At 41.5% G+C, this 21,553-nt stretch overlaps 1 protein-coding gene across 2 annotated transcripts in view; it reads left to right on the forward strand.

Annotated features, from left to right (window-relative positions):
- The window catches only part of LOC130040468 (E3 ubiquitin-protein ligase TRIM38-like), a 35,427-nt gene that overhangs the window by 5,374 nt on the left and 8,500 nt on the right, over nucleotides 1-21,553 (forward strand). Inside the window, exons 3-7 of one of the 2 annotated variants that reach the window (XM_056132550.1) lie at nucleotides 2,018-2,113; nucleotides 6,025-6,255; nucleotides 10,208-10,230; nucleotides 11,542-11,654; nucleotides 16,979-17,684. In XM_056132550.1, the coding sequence (XP_055988525.1) occupies nucleotides 2,018-2,113; nucleotides 6,025-6,255; nucleotides 10,208-10,230; nucleotides 11,542-11,654; nucleotides 16,979-17,493 (978 nt within the window). In that variant the 3' untranslated portion in view covers nucleotides 17,494-17,684. Of the gene's footprint in view, nucleotides 1-2,017; nucleotides 2,114-6,024; nucleotides 6,256-10,207; nucleotides 10,231-11,541; nucleotides 11,655-16,978; nucleotides 17,685-21,553 lie in introns of those variants that run through there. The other variant, XR_008794995.1, reaches the window with a different exon arrangement.

Here is a 21,553-nt window from a genome sequence, read left to right on the forward strand (position 1 = left end):
AGGCTTTTTGTTTTTCAATGTAACTTACCATGCTCTTCATTCCTGCCATTTCTGAATGGAGGAGTTTTCTCATTTTGACTCTTAGACTTTCTTGGGCTTTGCTGAATACCTGTGCCACATATTCTTTGAGCTCATTACACATCTTTATCATGGTGGCACTAAAGTCACTAAGGATTTAGAGAGCTGGTTGTTGTTGTTTGTGTCTTCAAGGATATGATTTCCCCTCAGTGAACTGGGCCTTTATCATTGGTTTTCTAGTGTTCTTTCTATCATTGAGGGGGAGTCTTTGTAGATAGATACCCTGGAAGGTGCTGAGGTATTAGGCTGGGGATTGCTCTCTTTTCTGCCTCTCATCACTGAATGTCCTGAATTATAATGATGAGCAGTGTGTGATTTGCTGTGTATGTCTGCTGTGCAGTCACATAGGTGGCATGTGCTCCAGAAGCTGGGTTTGAGCCTGCTAATATAGCCCAGGTCAGGGGTAGAGGCTATTGGGACCTAGCTGAAAAGGAGGGTTCTGCCTCCCTTCCCAGAGTGGGTTCAGCTATTTCAGCCTGAGACTGGTCTCAACTGCAATGGTGTCAATGTAAACAAAGTTCAGGTGTTGTCTCTAATAATTTTTCTATCCCGGTTTTATTAAGCACTTTTTTCATAAAAGAATGTTGAATCTCATCATTACTTTTCTTTCTCTCAATTGAAATATAGTTGTATGAATATTGTCTTTCTGTTGCTATGATATAGTGTTTTTTTCACTTTCATATGTGTAAAAGCAAACAAGTACATGATATATGATCCTAATAGTGTACTTTATTGAATTTCTTTGGCTAAGATACTGTTGAAGATTTTTAGGTCTGTGTTCACTATTGTTGGTTTATATTATTATCTTTAGGTTTTCTTCTTGACTGATTTTTAATTTACAGCACTGTTGCACTCAGAAATTGCGCATGAAAGTTCATTCTTTCCTTGACTTTATTGGTATAATTGCAAAGGGTATTCAGATATCTTTGAATCTTTTATAGATCTCACTGGTGAAAGTTTTGGAAACAGAATATCCTTTGGAATGAGATTTTTGTTTTCATTTTGGAGTGCATGCTAGAAGGACACCCTCCCAGTTACACTCAAGCTAATAGTATATACATGGATCATTCTAAGCAGTCAGGGTACTGTCTCAACCTTGTTGGAAAATGATAAGACATGCAAACAGAAAATTAAAGACTGCCTCGTATCTTTCACGTGGTGGAAAAATCATTAAAGGTTGGAGGTAAACTAGGATGTCCTATACTCAGGATTGATGACAGAGACACAGAAAAAAAGCTTGCTTGGCACCATGCCTAGGCTAGAGGATGTGTGGAAAGAAAGATAAATGAAGACACAGAGTAGAATTTAGGCCTTAAACCTTGATCACAGTTGAGAGGATGAATCATACCTCAGAGGAGGACTGGAAACTGAATGTTTTTTATTGGTTAATCAGGACAAATTTTGACATGAGAAGATTATTCTTCTCAAAATAAATTACAGCCATCAGTTTCTGACGTTTACATGACTTCCACAAGTATAGGGTACAGACACAGTTAAAGATATACTGGGGTTGTTAAATAGTTAGAAATGAATGTCTGTGAGTGAAACCGAGTGAAAGACTCTGTTTAACATACCTTCAAAGGAAAATATGATAATTACTTTGACTGTGGTGGGAGAAAGAAGTGGGAATTGTTCTGCTACATCTTTCCTTAACCAATATGGGATCGAAGAAAATTTGTTCCCTCAGACAATTTACTTAATCCCATCCAAAGAATTGATTTCTATAACAGAAACAATGGTAAACATCTTACCAGCTTTGCAGAGTGCCACGGAGATCAACTGTGTTATTGGACTGATAATTGTCCACATGCTTTCTCTCAACATCTAAGGGCTCAACAAATACTCAATGTTATTCTAATTATCTGAAAGCCTATGATTTCTGGTATATGCTGTGAAGACTTTTCCAACTGAATAAACTAATACCCAATTTTTCCCACAGGAAAAGCTCCAGAAAGCAGTCACAAAACTGAAATTCACAGAATCCATATATATGCAGCTGAAGCTTGATACAACTCAGAAAATAAGTAGTTGGGAGGTGAGAGTTTGAAGCTTCTTGTGGTCAAACTATATACTGTCATCTTCTCTAGAAGTAGGTTGTGCATGGTGAAAGCATTATGAGGGTTTTTCACTCAATAAGTGGTCCAGATTGTTTAAAGTAATTTTAGAAAGCACCATTTCCATTTACTTCTTTAGTTCTACCCATCTTTTATTTTTGCTATAAATGCTTCAACCTTTTGATAGCAATTATTTAGAATTCCCAGTATCTGAGTTGAAGAAATAGAAATATTGCAGTCTACTTAAAAGATCCTTGACAGGATTCAAATTCTCAAACTTTGAAAGTACCTATCTCTTTTGAAGCCTCAACTGCATGATTTTGATGCATTTACCACAGTGCAGCATCTGACACTTAAGCTTTCCAGCTTCAGAGATCAACTATTTGTGGAGACTTAGGAAGAGATTCATCTCATGAGATGCAATGAACTCCAGTTCTCCACATTAACAGTAATAAGGCTGTTAATGTGGAGAACTGGAACTACCAAAAGAACAAACAAAAGACAACTACAGTGTATGGGAGTCTAGTTCAGTAAATAACCAGACTCCCAATGAATGGAAAGAGATTTGTTCATGAATACATTGATACAGTGCATTAGTCTGGAATATTATTACACTGACCAGTAAGCCATTTTCCCTCTTTCATGGTGTCTTAAATCTCCATTCTCATTCTTCATGTGCGAATCTCAAATAAGATCTCTCAAAAGATTGCCTTATGTTTTCATATCTGGGATCTTGAGTGGTGGGAAGATTGTCACAACCAAAAGTAAATAAATAAATAAATAAATAAACACCTTTCATGAATACATGGCTTGAAGCTAAGTCTACCTCCGACTTAAAAAAACAAAAAAAATCACTCATTTATTAATTTTATAAAATTGGAACACTTCCTGAAATGGGAAAGTTAAAATGAATATTAAAATTCTAGTCCCCACCCCCTACCGGATAAAATTTCTGCCCAATCGATCATTTTCTTCTAGACATTCTCACACATTGGGGTGGTTAATTGAATCTAGGATTGATATTTCTAGTATTTATGATCAGAATCTGCAACTGTACGTCTCCCTTGGTGAGACTCATGAACTCTCCCGGGTGGTCATCTGCACGCCAGTCGTGATGTCTCAGTTGGAAACGTCAATAAGGTTCAAGAGGAAACTTTGAGGGTTTCTTCAACCAAAAGTTTACCTGAAACACAGGAACACATCTTTATATCAAAATAAGTAAAGTAAAAGTAAAGGCCCTCCCGTTGATCATCGATTTGCTCGAGCGGGCCCAGTAACGTCTCCATTGGAGACTTTGTTGTTACTGTGTCTGGCATATCGAATACTCTCGGTAGCTTGCCGGGCTCTCCGAGAGGGGCGGAGGAATCGAACTCGGGTCGGCCATGTTGGCTGCGTGCAAGGCAGACGCCCTACCCGCTGTGCTATCGCTCCAGCCCTGCAGCACAGCGGGTAGGGCGTCTGCCTTGCATGCAGCCAACATATCAAAATAAAAATACATATTTATTTTTATAACTCATATTTCATTTACTTTGGCCAAGCTCTATTCTGCATTTTATTCATACTACCTACATAAACTACTTGGTGTAAGGAAGAAATTTTACCAGAAAGCGCTGTAGCACTGTGTAGCACTGTCGTTCAGTTGTTCATCAATTAGCTTGAGCGGGCACCAGTAACATCTCCATTGTGTGACTTGTTGTTACAGTTTTTGGTATATCGAATATGTCTGCATGGTTTTCCAGGCTTTTCCATGCAGGTGGGATACTCTCAGTAGCTTGCTGGCTCTCCGAGAGGGATGGAAGAATCAGACCTGGGTTGGCCACATGAAAGGCAAACACCCAACCTGCTGTGCTATCGCTCCAGCCCAGAACCATATCTAATTTTGACGACTTCTGTATGATAACATTGGTTTGTCCTTTCTCCCTTGCCACAGGGAGCTTAGGTTTATTGGGTTACACCCATCAGAGTGCTCCCGAGTCACTCCCATTCCTCTGTTTATCTGTAGACTCTTCTCTGTGGTCTACTCCCAGTCAGTTAATCACCATTTTTCTTAATCATATCCTGTAAGATCAGATCCTTTTAGGACATTTGTATTGTAAGTTAAATATTGCTTTTCTCGTCTTCTGCATAGTTGACCTTAAAGCAATGTCCTTTCAGTATGGACACGGGAAGCCAGTAAATATTATTATGATTTGTAACTTGGGAATTGCTTGACTGTGAATATTTACTCCTAGGCATCTGCTTTCTTGACTTAGTTGCCCTTAGTTCCTAGCACACCAAAAGCAGGGTCCCAAGGAGGGACTGAATGGACCCAGGACAAATTGTGAGCAACCCTGGCATCGAAATGGGACAGGCCAAAGCACCAAGATACTCAACAGTAAGTTGAGGGCATGATCATGGAGAAATGTTGTCATGATCCAAAAGTAACAACGAGACTAGGACCCTGCTGAGGTTGGGACCAAACCTTAAGTTTATATCTTTTAGTGTGCTCATACAGAATGATACTGCTAGAAATATTAGAAGCGATTTACTACAACTATTTAAGTGGTTTACTAGCTAAGGAATAACACACACTCTTGGGGTCCCACCCTTGAGCAGATCTCCTACTAATCTGGAATAGTCTCTTTAGATGAGATTTTATCCTTGAGTTAATCTCCTCGGAGGAGTAACATCTCCGAGTAGCATCTCCATTGTGTGACTTGTTGTTACAGTTTTTGGTATATTGAATATGTCTGCATGGTTTTCCAGGCTTTGCCATGCAGGTGGGATACTCTCAGTAGCTTACTGGCTCTCCGAGAGGGATGGAAGAATCAGACCCGGGTTGGCCACATGAAAGGAAAACACCCAACCTGCTGTGCTATCGCTCCAGCCCAGAACCATATCTAATTTTGACGACTTCTGTATGATAACAAAGTGGGTTGAACATTAACAAATCAACAAAGAGAGTTAAGACCACTCCTCCTGTATGAGCAACTCTGGCCCCCTGGCCTGTCCCATTTCGATGCCAGGGTTGCTCATACAGGAGGAGTGGTCTTAGCTCTCTTTGTTGATTTGTTAATGTTCAACCCACTTTGTGTCACCACCCTACGTGATTGCTATACAAAATAAGACTGTAAACTTGGAGGGGGCGTGGCTCCAGAAGGCAGAGTGAGAAGTGAGAGGGCCTCAGGCTTGAGAGAGAGGAGCAGAAGGAGAGTGAAGATTGAAATAAAGTACCATTGATACCGACCAGCCTGGCCCTCATTCCTTCACCTACCTTGCTGGCGGCCTCCCCGGGGTGGGGAAAACAACCCTACACCACTGAACGTGGGTGGCAAGAGAGAGAGAGTACCGCTGGCCTTTTGAAAACACACAGACTTTGTCTATCTTTGAATTTCTGCTTCCCAGACATTAACATGGCGCATTCTTCAGGAAACATCACACTAACTGAGAAACTGTGTGTGTGTATATTTGTGTATGCATGCATGTATCTAAGCATAAAATAAAAATCAAATTATTAACTTTTTTAGTGAACAGCATTGTGAAAGTGTTTGTACATATGCTTGTGCAGCCATTGCCTTTATTCACCTGCAAAACTTGTTCATCATCCAAACTAAAACTCTCTTCCTACTCCTCATTGTTTCTTCCTCCTATTTTCTGGTATTCACTGTCTCTATGAATATGACTTATTTCATAAAAGTAGAGTTCTATAATATCATCCTTCTATTTCTGATTTACTTTGCTTTACTCACTGCCTAGATGACTCATACATAATGCACTATACATGAAATGTTCCTTATTTATTTCTACTGAATAAGTTTCAACTGTTTCTGTGTGTGACTGATGTTGGATCTGAATCTATCCATTAATGAACATTTGGTCTGCATTCATTTTTGACCACTTTTCTTCCTTATAGAAGAAAATAAAGCATGAGGAAGAAAGAATACATTCTGAATTTACGAATCTTCACACATTCCTGCACCAGGAGGAGGAGTTTTATATGCATAGACTAGAGAAAGAAAAAGAGCAGAAGTTGAGCAGACTGCAGGATAATGTAGCCTATCTGGACAACAAAGTAGAGGAACTCAAGAACGGCATCCTGGAACTGGATAAGAAATGTCAGTGCTCAGCACGGAATTTTCTGCAGGTGAGCATGAACTCTTGTAGTAAACAGTGGAGATGTCTTACTCCCATGCTAGTAAGAGCAGATGGTGAGAAATATGGAGGATTTAGAAGGTCTACTTCCTCAGTTCAGACTCCTTTTCCTTTTAACTCACTTTGTGCAGCATGACACCCTGTAGTTCTAGCTGAGATGAATGAACTGTTGGATTTCAATTTTCTTATATCTGAGTAGTATCTCATTGTATGTGGACCACAATTTCTTTATCCATTATGTGTTTTGGGGGTATTTGGGATGATTCTAGTTCTTGTTCAATATAAATAGTGGTATAACAAACACAGAGAAAGCAAATTCCTTTAAAAATTAATGTAGATTAATGTAGTTGTGCTCTTTGAAATGATACTCAGACTGGAAAATAGATTTTGTGGGAGCTCAATTCTTAATTTTGGTGGTCTCCTGTGATATTGTGACTCTATGTTCCCTATTCCTTTCAAGGCATCTGTGTGTTTATAAAAGATGCCATTGATTGTTTGTTTGCCTCCACTTTATATTTTCATTAGCACAACGGGTAGGGCGTTCGCCTTACAAGCGGCCAACATGGCCGACCCGAGTTCAATTCCTCCACCCCTCTCGGAGAGCCCGGCAAGCTACCGAAAGTATTCGATATGCCAGACACAGTAACAACAAAGTCTCCAATGGAGACGTTACTGGGCCCGCTCGAGCAAATCGACGATCAACGGGAGGGCCTTTACCTTTACCTTTACCATTTCCAACTAGGATTTCTTTGCCTTTTAAATAAACCCTTTGTGGTTTTTACTAAATTTGGTTAAATGGTAATGAATTTCTTTAGCTTTGGTTTTGTTTTCTTTGATGCTTTAAGATTAAATTATGACATAAATTATAGAGTATTTTTACTGGGATGTTTGTTTCATCCAAATAGTTCCTTGTGTCAAACCATACTTTACTAGTTGACACATTTCATTTTAATCTTATGGTAGTTCCTTCTATACAAGTTTCATTGTTATCTTGGTGCTTTTGAGATTTTATTTCTATGTTTGACTTCTATCATTGTAATTACAGTATGTCTGAGAGTTCTCTGATTTGGACTATTTTTACTTGGAACTCCTTAGATCTATTGGAACTATTAACATATTGGATCTGGTTGTGGTAGTCAGTCCTCAGAAATTGGAAGTTATCAGCTATAATTTCTTTTCTTTTTCTATTTTTTCAGCAAAGAAAGGTAGTTTTTTATTCAAACTTACTAGAAAGATATGAGAGCACAGAAAGTGGACAAATGTGTTCAAGAGAGAACATAAATGTGTTTAAAAGAGAACACAGAAGCTAATAATATATAGAGACACGTGAGATATGTGTTCAAAGTGTTCAAGGGAGAACATGGCTTTGATGAGTAAGAGACAGCTATAATTTCTTGAAACACTTGCTCGCATGCTCACTCTCCTTTTCCTCAAAGCCTCTTTTTTTTCGCTGTTTTTGGGGGGCCATAAATGGCATAAAGAGCTTGCTTCTCTCTGCGTTCTCAGGGATCACTCCTGGGGTGCCAGGGATCGAACCAGTGCAGGTGGTGTGCAAGGCAAACATCCTACTTGCTGTACTATCAGCCCCCTCAAGGTCTCCTTTAATTTGGTTGCTGTTCCTATTATAATTATCCCATAATACTCTGATATCCCTTCCATAATTTTTTTGCTTTTTTCTTCTTCTACTTAATTGATGGTTTTCTAAGTCTTATTTTCTTATTTGACTTGCTTTTTGACATCTGTCACTTAATTGCTGAAACCTTTCAAAGAACTTCTTTTTTTTTGCTTTTTGGGTCACACCTGGCAATGCTTAGGGGTTACTCCTGGCTCTGCACTCAGGAATTACTCCTGGCTATGATCAGGGGATCATATGGGATGCTGGGAATCGAACCCAGGTTCACAGCATGCAAGGAAAATGCCCTACCCACTGTACTATCGCTCCAGCCCCTTCCAAAGAACTTTTTTTTTTAGTGAAACATTATGAGGTACAGTTGTAGACTTACAAATTTTTGTGCTTGGGGGTTTCAATTATACAATGATCAAATACCCATCCCTCAACCAGTGCCCATTTCCCACCACCACGGATCCCAGTATCTTCCCACCCCCCATCCCCCATCCCATCCTACCTCTGTGGCAGGGCATTCCCTTTTGTTCTCTCTCTCTTATTGGGTGTTGTGGTTTGCAAAAGAGGCAATGGGTGACAATCTTGTCTGGGGAACATAAAGTAATAAAATAGGAGACTAACACCCAAGAATGGCCGAGATTAGTACCAGGAATTTTACTCCATGGCTTGCAGGCCAATCACACATGCTAGAGGAAAAGGGAGCTCAGATAGAGAAGGGAACAGCAAATAAAGGTGTTGGGGGGATCCTCCCAGGATGGGAGAACCATGCTGAAAGTAGACTATAGACCAAAGAACTTTTAAGTTTACTTATTTAAGCTAAGATTCTCCCTGACTAATACTCTCTCTTGCTTTGTTAAAGACCTTTTCTATTGCCTTCCTTCATTCATTCAACCTTATAATTTTCACTTTGAAGTTCTTAGCTCAGAAAATGAGCTTGGTTTCTTGGGAGCTTTCTAGACATTTGTCTTCACCCATTAATTTTGGTTTGCTTCTTGCTCTTTATCGTGTCTCATGAGCTGTGAGAGTTAGGGGTGAGGTTCTGCTTTTGTGCAGGTTAGGATAGTAAATCTAAGACTCACGTATATCCATCATTAGCACAGGGAATCAGTGGGGCTAAGTCTATGCTGCAACCAGTGACTACCAAGACTTTGCTGTACTCAGCAGCACTGTCCCTTGTCCTTCACAGTTTGAGTGACTCACCATGACTCCTTGCCCCAGTCCTTGAGTTTAGGCACTTGTGCATATTGGAACCATAAATCATACTTCCTTATTTCTTGCACCAAATGTGCTCTGAGTCTGAATCCCTGCATCAGATGCACTATTTGTGCATGTGTGTGTGTGTGTGGGGGGGGGGGGGTGTTGGAAAGGAGAGGGTGGGGAGCTTAGGGGTATAGTATGGTTTTTATAGTCATTGCAGACAGGCAACTGAGCTGTCTGCAAACACATCAACCCAGAATGTTTCTGGGTGTCCCCACCCATTATCCCCATACTCACTGTTTTATTCCCCTGGCCCTGACCGATAACTCAGCTTCACCCTCTTCCATCCTTGGCCCACATCTCTTGAGTTCTTTACTGTTTTGAAGTTCCTCACATGGAAACTTGGCCAGAGCTAATTGCCGTTTACTACTATGCACTTCTCTGTGGATTACACATAGAATCTTTGGTTCTTTTCTGTTTTTCGTTATTTTTTACATTGTGTCTGATTCACAGGGCACCTTACTCTTCAATATTGGCTACACCAATGCTTGAATGTTTTTTTTAGTTCCCTAACAGATTTGGAGGTTATACCATAGTTTATGATTGTAGTATGACAGTTCTACCATCATGTGGCACCTGCTATCAACACCTAAGCATCTCAGTCACAGGGGCTCTGCATGGACTTTGGACTCAGACCTTTTTGATAAGCAGTGTCCAATGTGGGATCATTCTAAGGAAATCACATCATTGAAAGGAAGCGGTACCCTGGGCATCCTTCTGACCACTTTCCCAATAGCTGTGGGTTGATATGTTTTCAGACAGGAAAGCTCACCACAACCTCAGTGACGAAATCAGCAGAGGTTGATAAACAAGTAGTCATGTGCATCCCCAAGGGACTCAGGATGGAATTATCCTATTACAAATCCATTATTGTCTTTTTAGGGGTTCATTGCTGTGCCTCAACAGGAATGAATTTACCCTTGTATTTGTGAGTCCATTCCCTCCCATGGAATCACTTTCCTTGCTTCCCTGGTAGGAGTGTTTATAGAGAACTACCCTGCATCCCAAGCTTCATGTAGGTGAGATGTACCTGCACTCACCTTTGTTCAGTGTTTCTCTACAGGGTATAAAAGACACCCTGAGCAGGTGAGTGCCCATGGAAAGTGTGTAAACACACAAAAAATAAAAGGCCGGCGGTCTGGCCGTTTCCCCACTCCAGGGAGGTCGATGGCGATGGTCAGGCGAAGGAAGGAAACGAGGCGAAGCTGGTTGGTCTTAGCAGCCGTTTATTACATGGAAGAGATGTATGTCATGGAGGCCTCAGGAATTCCCGAGCACGTGCGCCTTTGTTCTCTCAGCTTCTGTCGTCAGCCCCATCTTCCCAGGTTCTCTGATGCACGTGTCCCCCCAGAGAGCCCTGAAATCTCCCTTATATAGATCATAGTACCTCTAAAGGGCGCAATATAATGATGTCATCAAAAGGAGTTACAGAAAGAACATTGAGGCAGCAAACATACATTGTTTCCTTACATATGCTGGCCAGTAATCCTGGCCTCACCTTTTCACAAGCTACAAGCACTTAGCACAGCAAAGACCAGTCTGCTAGAACTTGGAATCTACATCTCCAGAAAGGCAGTGTCATCCAAGCTAGTCAGGACACACAGGAAACTGCTTCTAGGACGTGTTTCTCCTCTCCTTGTCCAACCAACATATAAGCATACATAATATTAATCATTTTGTATGGACACAGTAAGAAATACTTTGGGCTTATAGAATTGCTCTCCTAGGGCCATCTCGATCTCAGACTGCAGTGCTCAGGCCAGATATCTTTCCTATTCCTAGCAGCAGGGCCCTAGTCTCGTCGTTTCTATTGGATCATGACATCATTTGCCTATGACCAACCTCTTAACTTATAGTTAAGAATCGTGGCACCTTGGCCTGGCCCATCGCGATGCCAGGGTAGCACATAACTTACCGGTTTGCCCTGGTTCCATCCAGTCCCACGTCGGGACCCTGCCCTTGGGGTGCTAGGAAGTGAGGGCAACTGAGGCTTAAGTTGAGAAGGCAGATGCCCAGGAGTGAATAATATTCAAAGCCAATCAATTCCTAAATTACTGAGCATATTAATAAATTGTTTTCCTGTATCCATACAAAAGGACATTGCATTAAAGTAAACTGCTCAAAGACATAAGGAGAGGAGAAAAACAATATTAACTTACAGTACAGCTTCAGTGTCTAAGAAGGATGAGACCTTACAAATTGGTTGGGGAAGAGAGCATAGAAGAGGTTACAGACAAAGTAATGGGAGTGACTCGGGAGCACTGTGATGAGTGCGATTCCGATAAACCTAAGCTCCGTGTACTCAAACAGAAAGAGTGTGGGCAGGGGAGGGGCATGGGCATAGAGACATGGATGGAAGGAGCCACTGAAGAAACTTCTTTTCACTGTTTATTCTAGGGTCTCAGCTATCAATCTAGAAACACCAGAGGATGTTTCTTTGGAACTGCATACTGTGAGCAGTGTCTCTGAGCTTCAGTTAAGTGTGAGAAAAATTTTAAAGTGCCATCAAGGTATGTTTATTTAAGAATCCCTTTTTATAGAAGGACTGCAGTCATTTTTGAAGTATAAAACAACATAACATGAGGCTGAGATCTAAGAATAGTAGATATAAGGGACAGATAGATTGTTCCATAGCTGGAAGCCTGCCTCATGAGCAGCTGGAGAAGAGAAGGGATCACTAAAAAAAGATGGTTGGAGGAGGGAGTCATGTCTGCCATGGAGGCAGGGGGAGGGTGCGAAAGGGGAGTATAGTGGGGATATTGGTGGTGGGTTATGTGCACTAGTGGAAGGATGGGTGTTTGATCATTGTTTGATTGTTACCCCAACATGAAAGCTTGTAACTATCTAATGGTGATTCAATAAAATAAAAAAAAAACAAAGAATTCCTTGTTAATATTTTATTTAACTCTCAGTGTAATGCAATAATGTTAGGTGATTATTATAGGGGTGCAAGTGATATAAGGATCATAACCCAGTAACACATTTTACTAATCCCAAAGCTGAGATTTCTCCGTCTATAATTCTCTTTAATCATTATTTTCTATGTTTCTGTAATATCTTATGAAACCCAAAAGTTTAGGAAAGAGAAAGCTTTTTAAAAAAAATACTTTACTCTAAAATCAAACTTAATCTAAGGAACAGAGAGAAAGCTCAATGGGCTGAGTGCATGCTTCATGTTCAGAATATCTAGGTAGTCCCAAGGCTGAAGCTCCCCTTTATGGCACCCTAGGGCCTTGTACTGATCAGCTGGTCCAGTTGGACTGGAATGACTGGGCCCTTGAACCTATTTTGTAGTCCCTCCCACAAAATTCTGCCTTAGCACAGTGTGTACTTTCGCATGTATAATTGTTATTCAATTTTGCAAATGTTCATAATATAATTAAAAAAGTCTTCTATTTCTAAATATTTTAAAGGGTTGAATTAATCTCTCAATGATTTATCTTTAAGCACCTTCTATTATCATCAAAGAAAATAGTGTATATGGTACAATTTATAGTTTTTTTTAAAAGTTATATATATTTATTTAGGTTTAAAAAATAAATTATGAATTGGCATCTGACTTTGCCTTTGGGTTCTCCCTTGCTTTATGTTCAATGATCACTCCTAATAGTGCTCAGTGAACCATATGTGGTACACGGAATCCAACCTCAGACAGCCCAGTTTGAGGCAAGCATCTTAGTACTGTAACTCACTGGCACTATTTAATATCTTTTTAACTTCCTTCAAATTGACAGGTTGGAATTTTCCCAATCGTTTAGGTAATAGCAACTGAAATCGAACTCATTTGTGACTCAGACTAATGATAAGAACTGGTTGAAAAGAATCCTTATAATAAAGGGATTATTTTATTTATTTTTTTCCTTAAATTTTTATTAGTGAAACTCCATGAGGTGCAGTTGTAGACTTAAAAATTTTTGTGCTTGGGTTTCAGTTATGCAATGTTCGAATACCCATCCCTCCACCAGTGCCCATTCTCCACCACCACCAGTCCCAGTATCCCTCCCACATTCATCCCCCCATCCCACCCTACCTCTATGGCAGGGCATTCTCTTTTGTTATCTCTCTCCTTTTGAGTGCTGTGGTTTGCAAAAGAGACGTTGAGTAGCAATACTCTCCGGTCTATAGTCTACTCTCATCACACATTTTCCATCCTGAGAGGAACCTCGCAACAACTAAAGGGATTATTTTAAAGATGAGAAGTAGGGTAGAGAACTAGGAATAGTCCAGCACCCAAGGCAGGAATGGGTACACAACCATCATTGGCCTGGGCCTTAAGTGGCAGGTAGAAGGCGCTGTGAGGGTGGGAGAGTGTGACAGGGGAGAGGAATGCAGAGCCTGCCAGTCAGCAAGGGAGGGACATATGTCCTTCACAATGCTGCTTAGTTGCTTCGTGCCCCAGAGCCTTCTCCTCAGCTTCCAGTTAGTTGACATAAGCAGAGCCTTGCAGCACTGTAGCACTGTCATTTTGTTGTTCATCGATTTGTTGAGCGGGCACCAGTAACGTCTCCATTGTCAGACTTGTTACTCTTTCTGGTTTTTTTTTTTCAATTTTTTTTATTAGTGAAACTCCATGATGTACAGTTGTACACTTACAAACTTTCGTGCTTGGGTTTCAGTTATACAATGATTGAGTACGCATCCCTCACCAGTGCCCATTCTGCACCACCAATGATCCCAGTAGGCCTCCCAGCCCCCCAAACCATCTACCCCACCCTGCCCCACCTCTGTGCCAGGACATTCCCTTTGGATCTATCTTTTCCTTAGGATGTTGTGGTTTGCAATAGAGGTATTGACTGACCATCGTGTTTGGTCTAAAGTCTACTTTCAGCACGCATCTCGCATCTTGGGGGTTGTCCTCCAAACACTCTTTACTTGGTGTTCCCTTCTCTATCTAAGTTGCCTTTTCACAAACATCTGCTGCCAGCTTCCAACCTGAGGAGCAGACCTCCTGGTACTATTATCAACTATTCTTGGGTGTTCGTCTCCCATTCTGTTACTTCTGTTACTTTTTATTCACCAGATGAGTGCAGACTTTCTATGTCTGTTCCTCTCTTTTTGACTCATTTCACTTAGCATGACACTTTCCACGTAGAACCACTTGTGTGCAAATTTCATGACTTCATCTTTTCTAACAGCTGCATAGTATTCCATTGTGTATATGTAACAAAGTTTCTTTAACCAGGCATCTGATCTTAGGCACTTGGGTTTTTTCCAGATTTTGGCTATTGTGATGTATGTGCAGTATGAACATACAAGTGCCGATGTCATTTCCACTGTACTTTTTGCCTCTCTGGGGTATACTCCCAGGAGTGGTATTGCTGGGTCAAATGGGAGCTCAATTTCTAATTTTGTGAGAATTGTCATAACTGTTTTCCAAAAGGGCTGAACCAGTCGGCATTCCCACCAGCAGTGAAGGAGTGTCCCTTACTCTCCACATTCACACCAATGTTTGCTTTTGTTTTTTTGGATGTCGGCAAGTCTCTGTGGTGTGAGATGATATCTCATTGTTGTTTTGATCTGCACCTCCCTGATGATGTTACTGTTTTTGGCATATGAATACACCACAGGGAGCTCTCCAGGTTCTGCAGTTTGGGAAGGATACTCTCTGTAACTTGCTGAGCTCTCTGATAGGGATGGAGGAATCAGACCCAGGATGGCCCTGTGCAAGGCAAATGCACTACTCACTGTGCTATCAACCCAGCACACTAAATATTCCTATTCTCCCACTCATTTTCTAGAGTTGGGGTGCACCAAACGCTATCCTTACCTTTAGTTGGTAGTTCATGCTTGCTCCAGGGATACCAGATGTATAATATCTCCAGGGGAAAGCCATGGACAGGCACCAACGGCTCTTCCCCTAGCCGCCAGTGTTAGGGGTGGGTCCAGGACACTCGTTCAACCGGGGCGGACCCTGTCATGGGACAGACGGAAGGAGGAAAGAAGGGCCAAGTTGGTTGATTTGCCAGGTCTAACTCGATGCCAGGGTAGCACATAGCTTCCTTCTTGCCCTGGTTCCATGCAGTCCCTCGAAATAGGTAGAGAGAGATAGGAAAGAGAGCCCAGGTGATGTGTTCACAGAGGTCCATCGTTCAGGAAGAGAGACAAGTGGGAAAAGTGGATAAAGACAAGCAGGGATTTGAGGAACACTGAGAACATCCAGTACAGGAAGTATTTCCACAGAGCGGATTTAAGTTACCTGGAAAAAAATCCAACTCCTTGTGCTTAACTTGGTAACACAGTGAGTGGTTGATTTTTTTTTGAGTGGTTACAAGAGTGATTAACATCCTAGTGCTCAGAGTCATAATACCTGGTTTGATGTTTGTCTTGTACACAGTCCTAGGTTCGATCACCAGGTCCCCTAAGTGCAATCAGAAGTAAGTGCTGAGTTAGAGCCAGAAGTCACCCCTGAGCATTGCCGGGTGTGGCCCCCAAAAACCATGAAACAAAATATTCTATTGATACATTTAACTTTAAATTTTTGATTTTACATTCAAAGACACACTTAAGTTTATCATATATTTTTCTATTTTTGTCAAGGATGATCATGTAGCTTTCATGTATATTGACCCTAGGTTTATTAAATTTTGATAATTTTTATAGAATACTGTTATTTAACATAAGAGATTAGAGTAAGCTCTAATATCCATGGAACTATATATGTTTGTGTCCTGGGAGAATTCTAGGTCTTTAATCACAATCTATGTTATTAGTTGTCTTTTTTAAATTTTCTGATGCAGAATTTGTAGTTGCTAGTTAGAGATGGAATAGTCTTATTTCTGTTTCAATATTCCATAATTTCTCAAGAAGATAATGGGTTTTGGAAATGACAGAGCCCATGTAAATTCTGATTGATTATATTCTTAGGTTTTATAAGCTAGAGATAAGGATGATGGTTATATATTACTAGGTACTTTTATTACTCACGGAGTTTCCATTAATGAGAAATAACTATTATTACTCAGGTACTTCCTATTAATGAGACATTTTAATAAAAATTTTATTTAGTTCACTCAGTCTTTCCCAATAGTCTCTAGTGACACACATAGAGATTACACGGATTTTGCAAACTGAAACTCAAAATGATTCTTAGATAATAAGAACAGAACTTTGGTATGAAATAGACTAGCTTTATTTTATAAAATATTCTAAATATTAACACATGTTAGGAAGAACACTGACAGTAGTGGTGGGTTTGGAGTTAAGCATTGAATACCCAAAGCTGTTATCCTTAGCTCAATAAACTGCAATGAATAAATAAAAAAGGTTTTTTCCTTTAAAAAATAAATCTGGGGGTCAGATTTAAATCTGGGGGTAGGCTATTTGCCTTGCTCGCAGTCAACCCAGTTTTGATCTCAGGAATCCCCCCTGGTGCCCCGAGCACAGCCAGGATTCTTTTGTGAGCACAGAGCCAGGAGTAACCCCTGAGCATAATAGGTTGTGATCCAAAAAAAAAAAAAAAAGAAGAAGAAGAAGAAAAAAAGAAGAACAAGCAAGTCTAGTGGAGCAGAGATCGGGATAGAGTACCCATAATTTGTTCCCGCCAGCCCACCCGGAGTAATCTCTAAGCCCTGAGTACCACTGAACATGGCTTCCAAATAAAAAACAAACATACAAAGCAAGTTTTTTGAAGCTGGAACATAGTACAATGATAGAGTGCTTGCCTGGCACACCACGGAATTCCAAGCATCCCAAATAGTACACTGCCAGCAGTGATTCCTAAGCACAGTAGTAAGCCCTGGCACTGCCTGGTGTGGCCTCGCCTCAAAAAAAAAAAAAAAAAAAAAGAAAGAAAAAAACCAAATCAAGTTTTTTGTCTTTTTTTCTCTTTTTCCAGTCAATGTGTCTCCTGATCCAGATATCAGAAATCAAAAGTTATTGATTCGATTAAATGAAGAGAAAACTACAATTTACCCACGATACTTAATGGAATCTCAAACTTCTGAAAGATGGAATGACATCATCTGCATGCTGGGCCATGAGCGCTTCACCTCAGGAAGACATTACTTTGAAGTGGAGATGGGAGCAGGAGCAGAGGGGGCTGTGGGCGTTTGTCTGGAAAATGCGCCAAGGGACATTGACATAGTACGAGAGCCTCAGTCTGGATTCTGGGCCATCAGACAGAGAAAGGGCAAGGGTTGTTCGGCCCTTACTTTTCCCCCAACCTTCATTCTTCTGAGGAATCGGCCTGAAGTTATAGGGATTTTTCTAGACTGTGACGCTGGGATCATATCCTTCTACAATGCTACTCTTGGTTCTCAAATCTACACCTTCCCAAAGGCCTCCTTCTCTCATGCTCTCAGACCTTATTTTGAGGCTTATTCATGTTTTTCTTTGCTCCAGACTTCCTGAAATGTTCGAGAAAAAGGAAAAGCCTCCTCCTAGTTAAACCAGCATGGGAAGTTCTTGATGAATCCAAGAAATTGGATCTTCTTTCTTCCCGGCTATTTACCTATATCTAGAATGTCATCTCAAAGATTTGTATTGCATAAAAACTGTGTTCAAGTAATGTACATTTAGGCAGTAACACAAAAGAAAATGAGTGTGCACAATAATGGAATAAAGCTAGATATAGTTATCGCAGTGCATGTTTTGCATAGCGTGTCTCCTCTCCTTCCCTCTCCATGATTTCAGATCTTGAAGTTCCAAGATAACCTGACAGGCCAGTGAGCAGGGTGACAGGAGCTCAGGAGGTTCGGGTTCTCTCTGCTTGTTTGGTACCATATGAACTCAGTGGGAAGGAATAAGGAAAGCTGCAATTATATCAGCAAAAGCATGAGAAGGGTAGAGACTCCTGTGATCATTGCCATATTGGTGAATAATCTGAGATGCAGCCCTGAATGAGAGCGTCAGTGCAGACAGTGACCAACCTAGACGGTCCTGCCCAGTGAAAGGTAATGGAAACATCACAACTGACTTCGAGTGAGATGCTTCACATAGAGACAAGGTAAAGGTAAAAGGTAAAAGGCCCTCCTGTTGTTCATCGATTTGCTCGAGCGGGCCCAATAACATCTCCATTGGAGATTTTGTTGTTACTTTGTTTGGCATATTGAATACATCGCAGGTGGTTTGCCATATCCAGAGTAAAACAGGGTTTTGACAGTTCTTCAATGATGGAAATAGTACAAAGTTGATATCTGCACACTGAATTTGCAGAACCAATTCTGAAATAATTTTGTATTTTCATGATATTTCTTGGCTGTTGATGGGATTACATGGTGCTGGGGGTCAGATGGTGGGTGTGACCCCTGCCCACTGGAAGGTGGAGGATCTGGGTGGAGGATACTCAGCCCCTGATCCGAACAGGCTTGGAGATCTCTGCCCCAAGACCTGCGTGCCTTTGTTCCTCTGCCGGTACCTTCATGAGTGTGGAGAGTGGTCTCAGCATGGTGGTGGCTGGTTCTGGAGGTCTTTGGCTGCTGGAGCTCTGTTCGAGGTGGGGAGGAAAACTCAACCTTTCCCCGTACAAGGGGCCCGGGCAAGGACAGCCAGGCACAGGTGCAGGAGACTCTGCACTGTTCTCTTCCGGGAGCTGGGTTTTATAGTTTCTGCATCCCCTGCCCCCTGGCTTTGACTGGTAAGTCACCTTCACCTGCTTCCATCCTTGGGCCTCATCTCTTGAGCTCATTACCCTTCTGAAGTTCTTCACACAAAAATATGCCCAGAGCCATTTACTGTTTGCTGCTATGCACTCTCACTCTGGATCAAACATACAAACTTTTGGTCATGTGTATTTTATTAAATTTTGCACTTGTCTGATTGACAGGACACCTTGCTCCTGCATCTTGTATCATCTGCTGCCTGGAGTTTTTTCTAGTTGCATAACAGAACTTGAGGTGATCTCATAGTTTATGACTAGAGTACGACTGTCCCACCATCGTGTGGTACCTGCTATCAACACGTAAGCATCTCAGCCACAGAGATTCTGCATAGACTCAGGACTCAGACCTTTTATGATAAGTAGTGTCCAATACAAACTCAATCTAAGGAAATCACATCATTAAAAGCAAGTAGTACCCTGGGAATCCTTCTGATCCCTTTGTCAAATGCCATAGGTTGATGCATTTACAGACACCAAAGTTCCCCACAGACTCCTGTGAAGAAGACAGATGGCTGAGAGTTTGATAAAGAGACAGTAATGTGAAGCACCAAAGGACTTAGGTGAGCACCATCCTATTTGAAATCCATTCAGTGTCTACAGATAGGGGTTCAGTGGTGTGTCTCAACTGGAATGAACTTACACTGTACACTGAAATCTTGGTTCGTTCCCTCCCTTGAAATCCCGTACCTTACATATATGAAAGATTGTTTATTGAGAACTTCCCCACATGCCATTCTCCATGAAGTTCAGATATCCCTACACACACCTTTACTTTTGTTTCTCTACAGGATATAAAAGAGACCTTGAGTCGTGAGTGCCCCATATCATCAGTGTGGGCAGGGGAGGGGCATGGGCATAAAGACATGGATGGAATGAGCCACTGAAGCAATCTCTGATCTCTGCTTATTCTAGGAATTCAGCTATCGATATGGAAACACCACAGGATGTTTCTTTGGATGTGCATACAGTGTGCAATGTCTCTGAGCTTTACTTTAGTAAAGCTAATTTATCCCTGCCATGCTACTTTACTTTCAGAAAAAAATTAAAGCGCTTTCAAGGTATGTTGATTTAAGAATCCCCTATTAATATTTTATTTAACTCTCAGTGTAATGAAGCCTTCAGGGTCAGGTGAATGAGTCCCATTGTAATTACTGGTTTGGGCATATCGAATACACAATGGATAGCTTGCCAGGCTCTGCTGTGCGGGTGGAATACTCTCTGTAGCTTGCCAGTCTTTCTGAGAGGGATAGAGGCTTTTGGGGCGACCTCTAATCGCCCTCATAGGTGTTACCACATTTGAACCCTATCAAATATGGTATGGCAATTCCGGAAGATGGGTACTTAGTATCTTATGATGTGTCTGGTGGTTGGTGGAAGCAGACAGAGCAGGGTAGGGTGGGGCTCCTGATTATAATCCCTTTATCATCTGTGGTTGGTGGAAGCAAGCAGAGAATCTCTGTCCCTGGGCCCATTGAGCCTGGAGTCCAAGGTCTCAGAGAGTTCCGCTTACCTTGTTCTGTGGGTCTTCAGTCGTGCGTCAGTCTTGGCAACTATCGCCCGATCTGCCTATTGTCTGTCATCTACAAGTTGTTCACTCGAGTCATCCTAAATAGGATTGGCAGAACACTAGATGAAGGACGACATTGCGAGCAAGCCGGGATCCGCAAAGGATTCAGCACCATTGACCATATCCACACGATAACCAAGCTCATTGAGGTTTCTCAGGAGTTCAAGATGCCGCTCTGTCTAACGTTCATTGATTTAAAGAAGACCTTTGATTCTGTTGAGATGGAAGTGGTCATTGAAGTCCTAGCCAATCAGGGCATTCAAGCTCAATACATCAAGATCCTCCGTGAACTGTATTGCGGGTTCACTACCAAGATCTCACCATTCTACAAGAAGTAATCATCGATGTCAAGAGAGGGGTTAGGCAGGGTGATACCATTTCACCGAAACTCTTCAGTGCCACCCTCGAGAACATCATGTGACGACTGGAATGGGAAGAAATGGGAGTGAAGATAGATGGTTGGCAACTACACCACCTCCGCTATGCTGATGACATTGTTTTAATAACACCAAACATCAGCCAAGTGGCACAAATGCTGGCCAACTTCGACTGTGAATGTGGAAAGGTAGGACTACAGCTGAATCTTATGAAGACAATGTTTATGAGAAACAGCCTTGTTCCTGATGCCCCATTCACTCTCAACGGAATGACCATCTCCAAATGCAACAGTTATGTGTACCTAGGTCGAGAGGTCAACATGTCAAATGACCTTGCACCCGAGTTGCACAGGAGGTAGAGAGCGGCTTGGAACGCCTTCAAGAGCGTCGAAGAAATAGCTAAGAGGACGAAGAACCTCCGGCTCTGGGCACATCTCTTTGATTTCACTGTTCTTCCTGAATTAACATATGCCTCAGAGACCTGGGCCCTATGCAAACAGGATGAGAACGGTATTCGGGTCTCCCAAAGAGAAATTGAAAGAGCTATGCTTGGAATATCACGTTTCACTCAAATGAGAGGAAAAAATCCGGAGTTCCGACATCCGTCAGCGATCAAGATTCAGGGACGCTGTCTCGTTTGCTGTCTCTTTTGCCAAGGTGTCAAAAATCAGATGGGCTGGTCATGTAATGAGATTTAAAGATGACTGCTGGACTAGAGCTGTTACCTACTGGATTCCACGGGATGTCAAAAGACCACGTGGCTGCCCACCTACCAGATGGTCAGACTTCTTCATCAAGATCATGAAAGATCGGTTTGAGGCTCTTCATGTTCCTAGAGTGAACAGATGCTATTGGGCCACACTAGCA

Source organism: Sorex fumeus, unplaced genomic scaffold (assembly GCF_029834395.1).
Source record: "Sorex fumeus unplaced genomic scaffold, SorFum_2.1 ptg000094l, whole genome shotgun sequence".
Classification (NCBI taxonomy): domain Eukaryota; kingdom Metazoa; phylum Chordata; class Mammalia; order Eulipotyphla; family Soricidae; genus Sorex; species Sorex fumeus.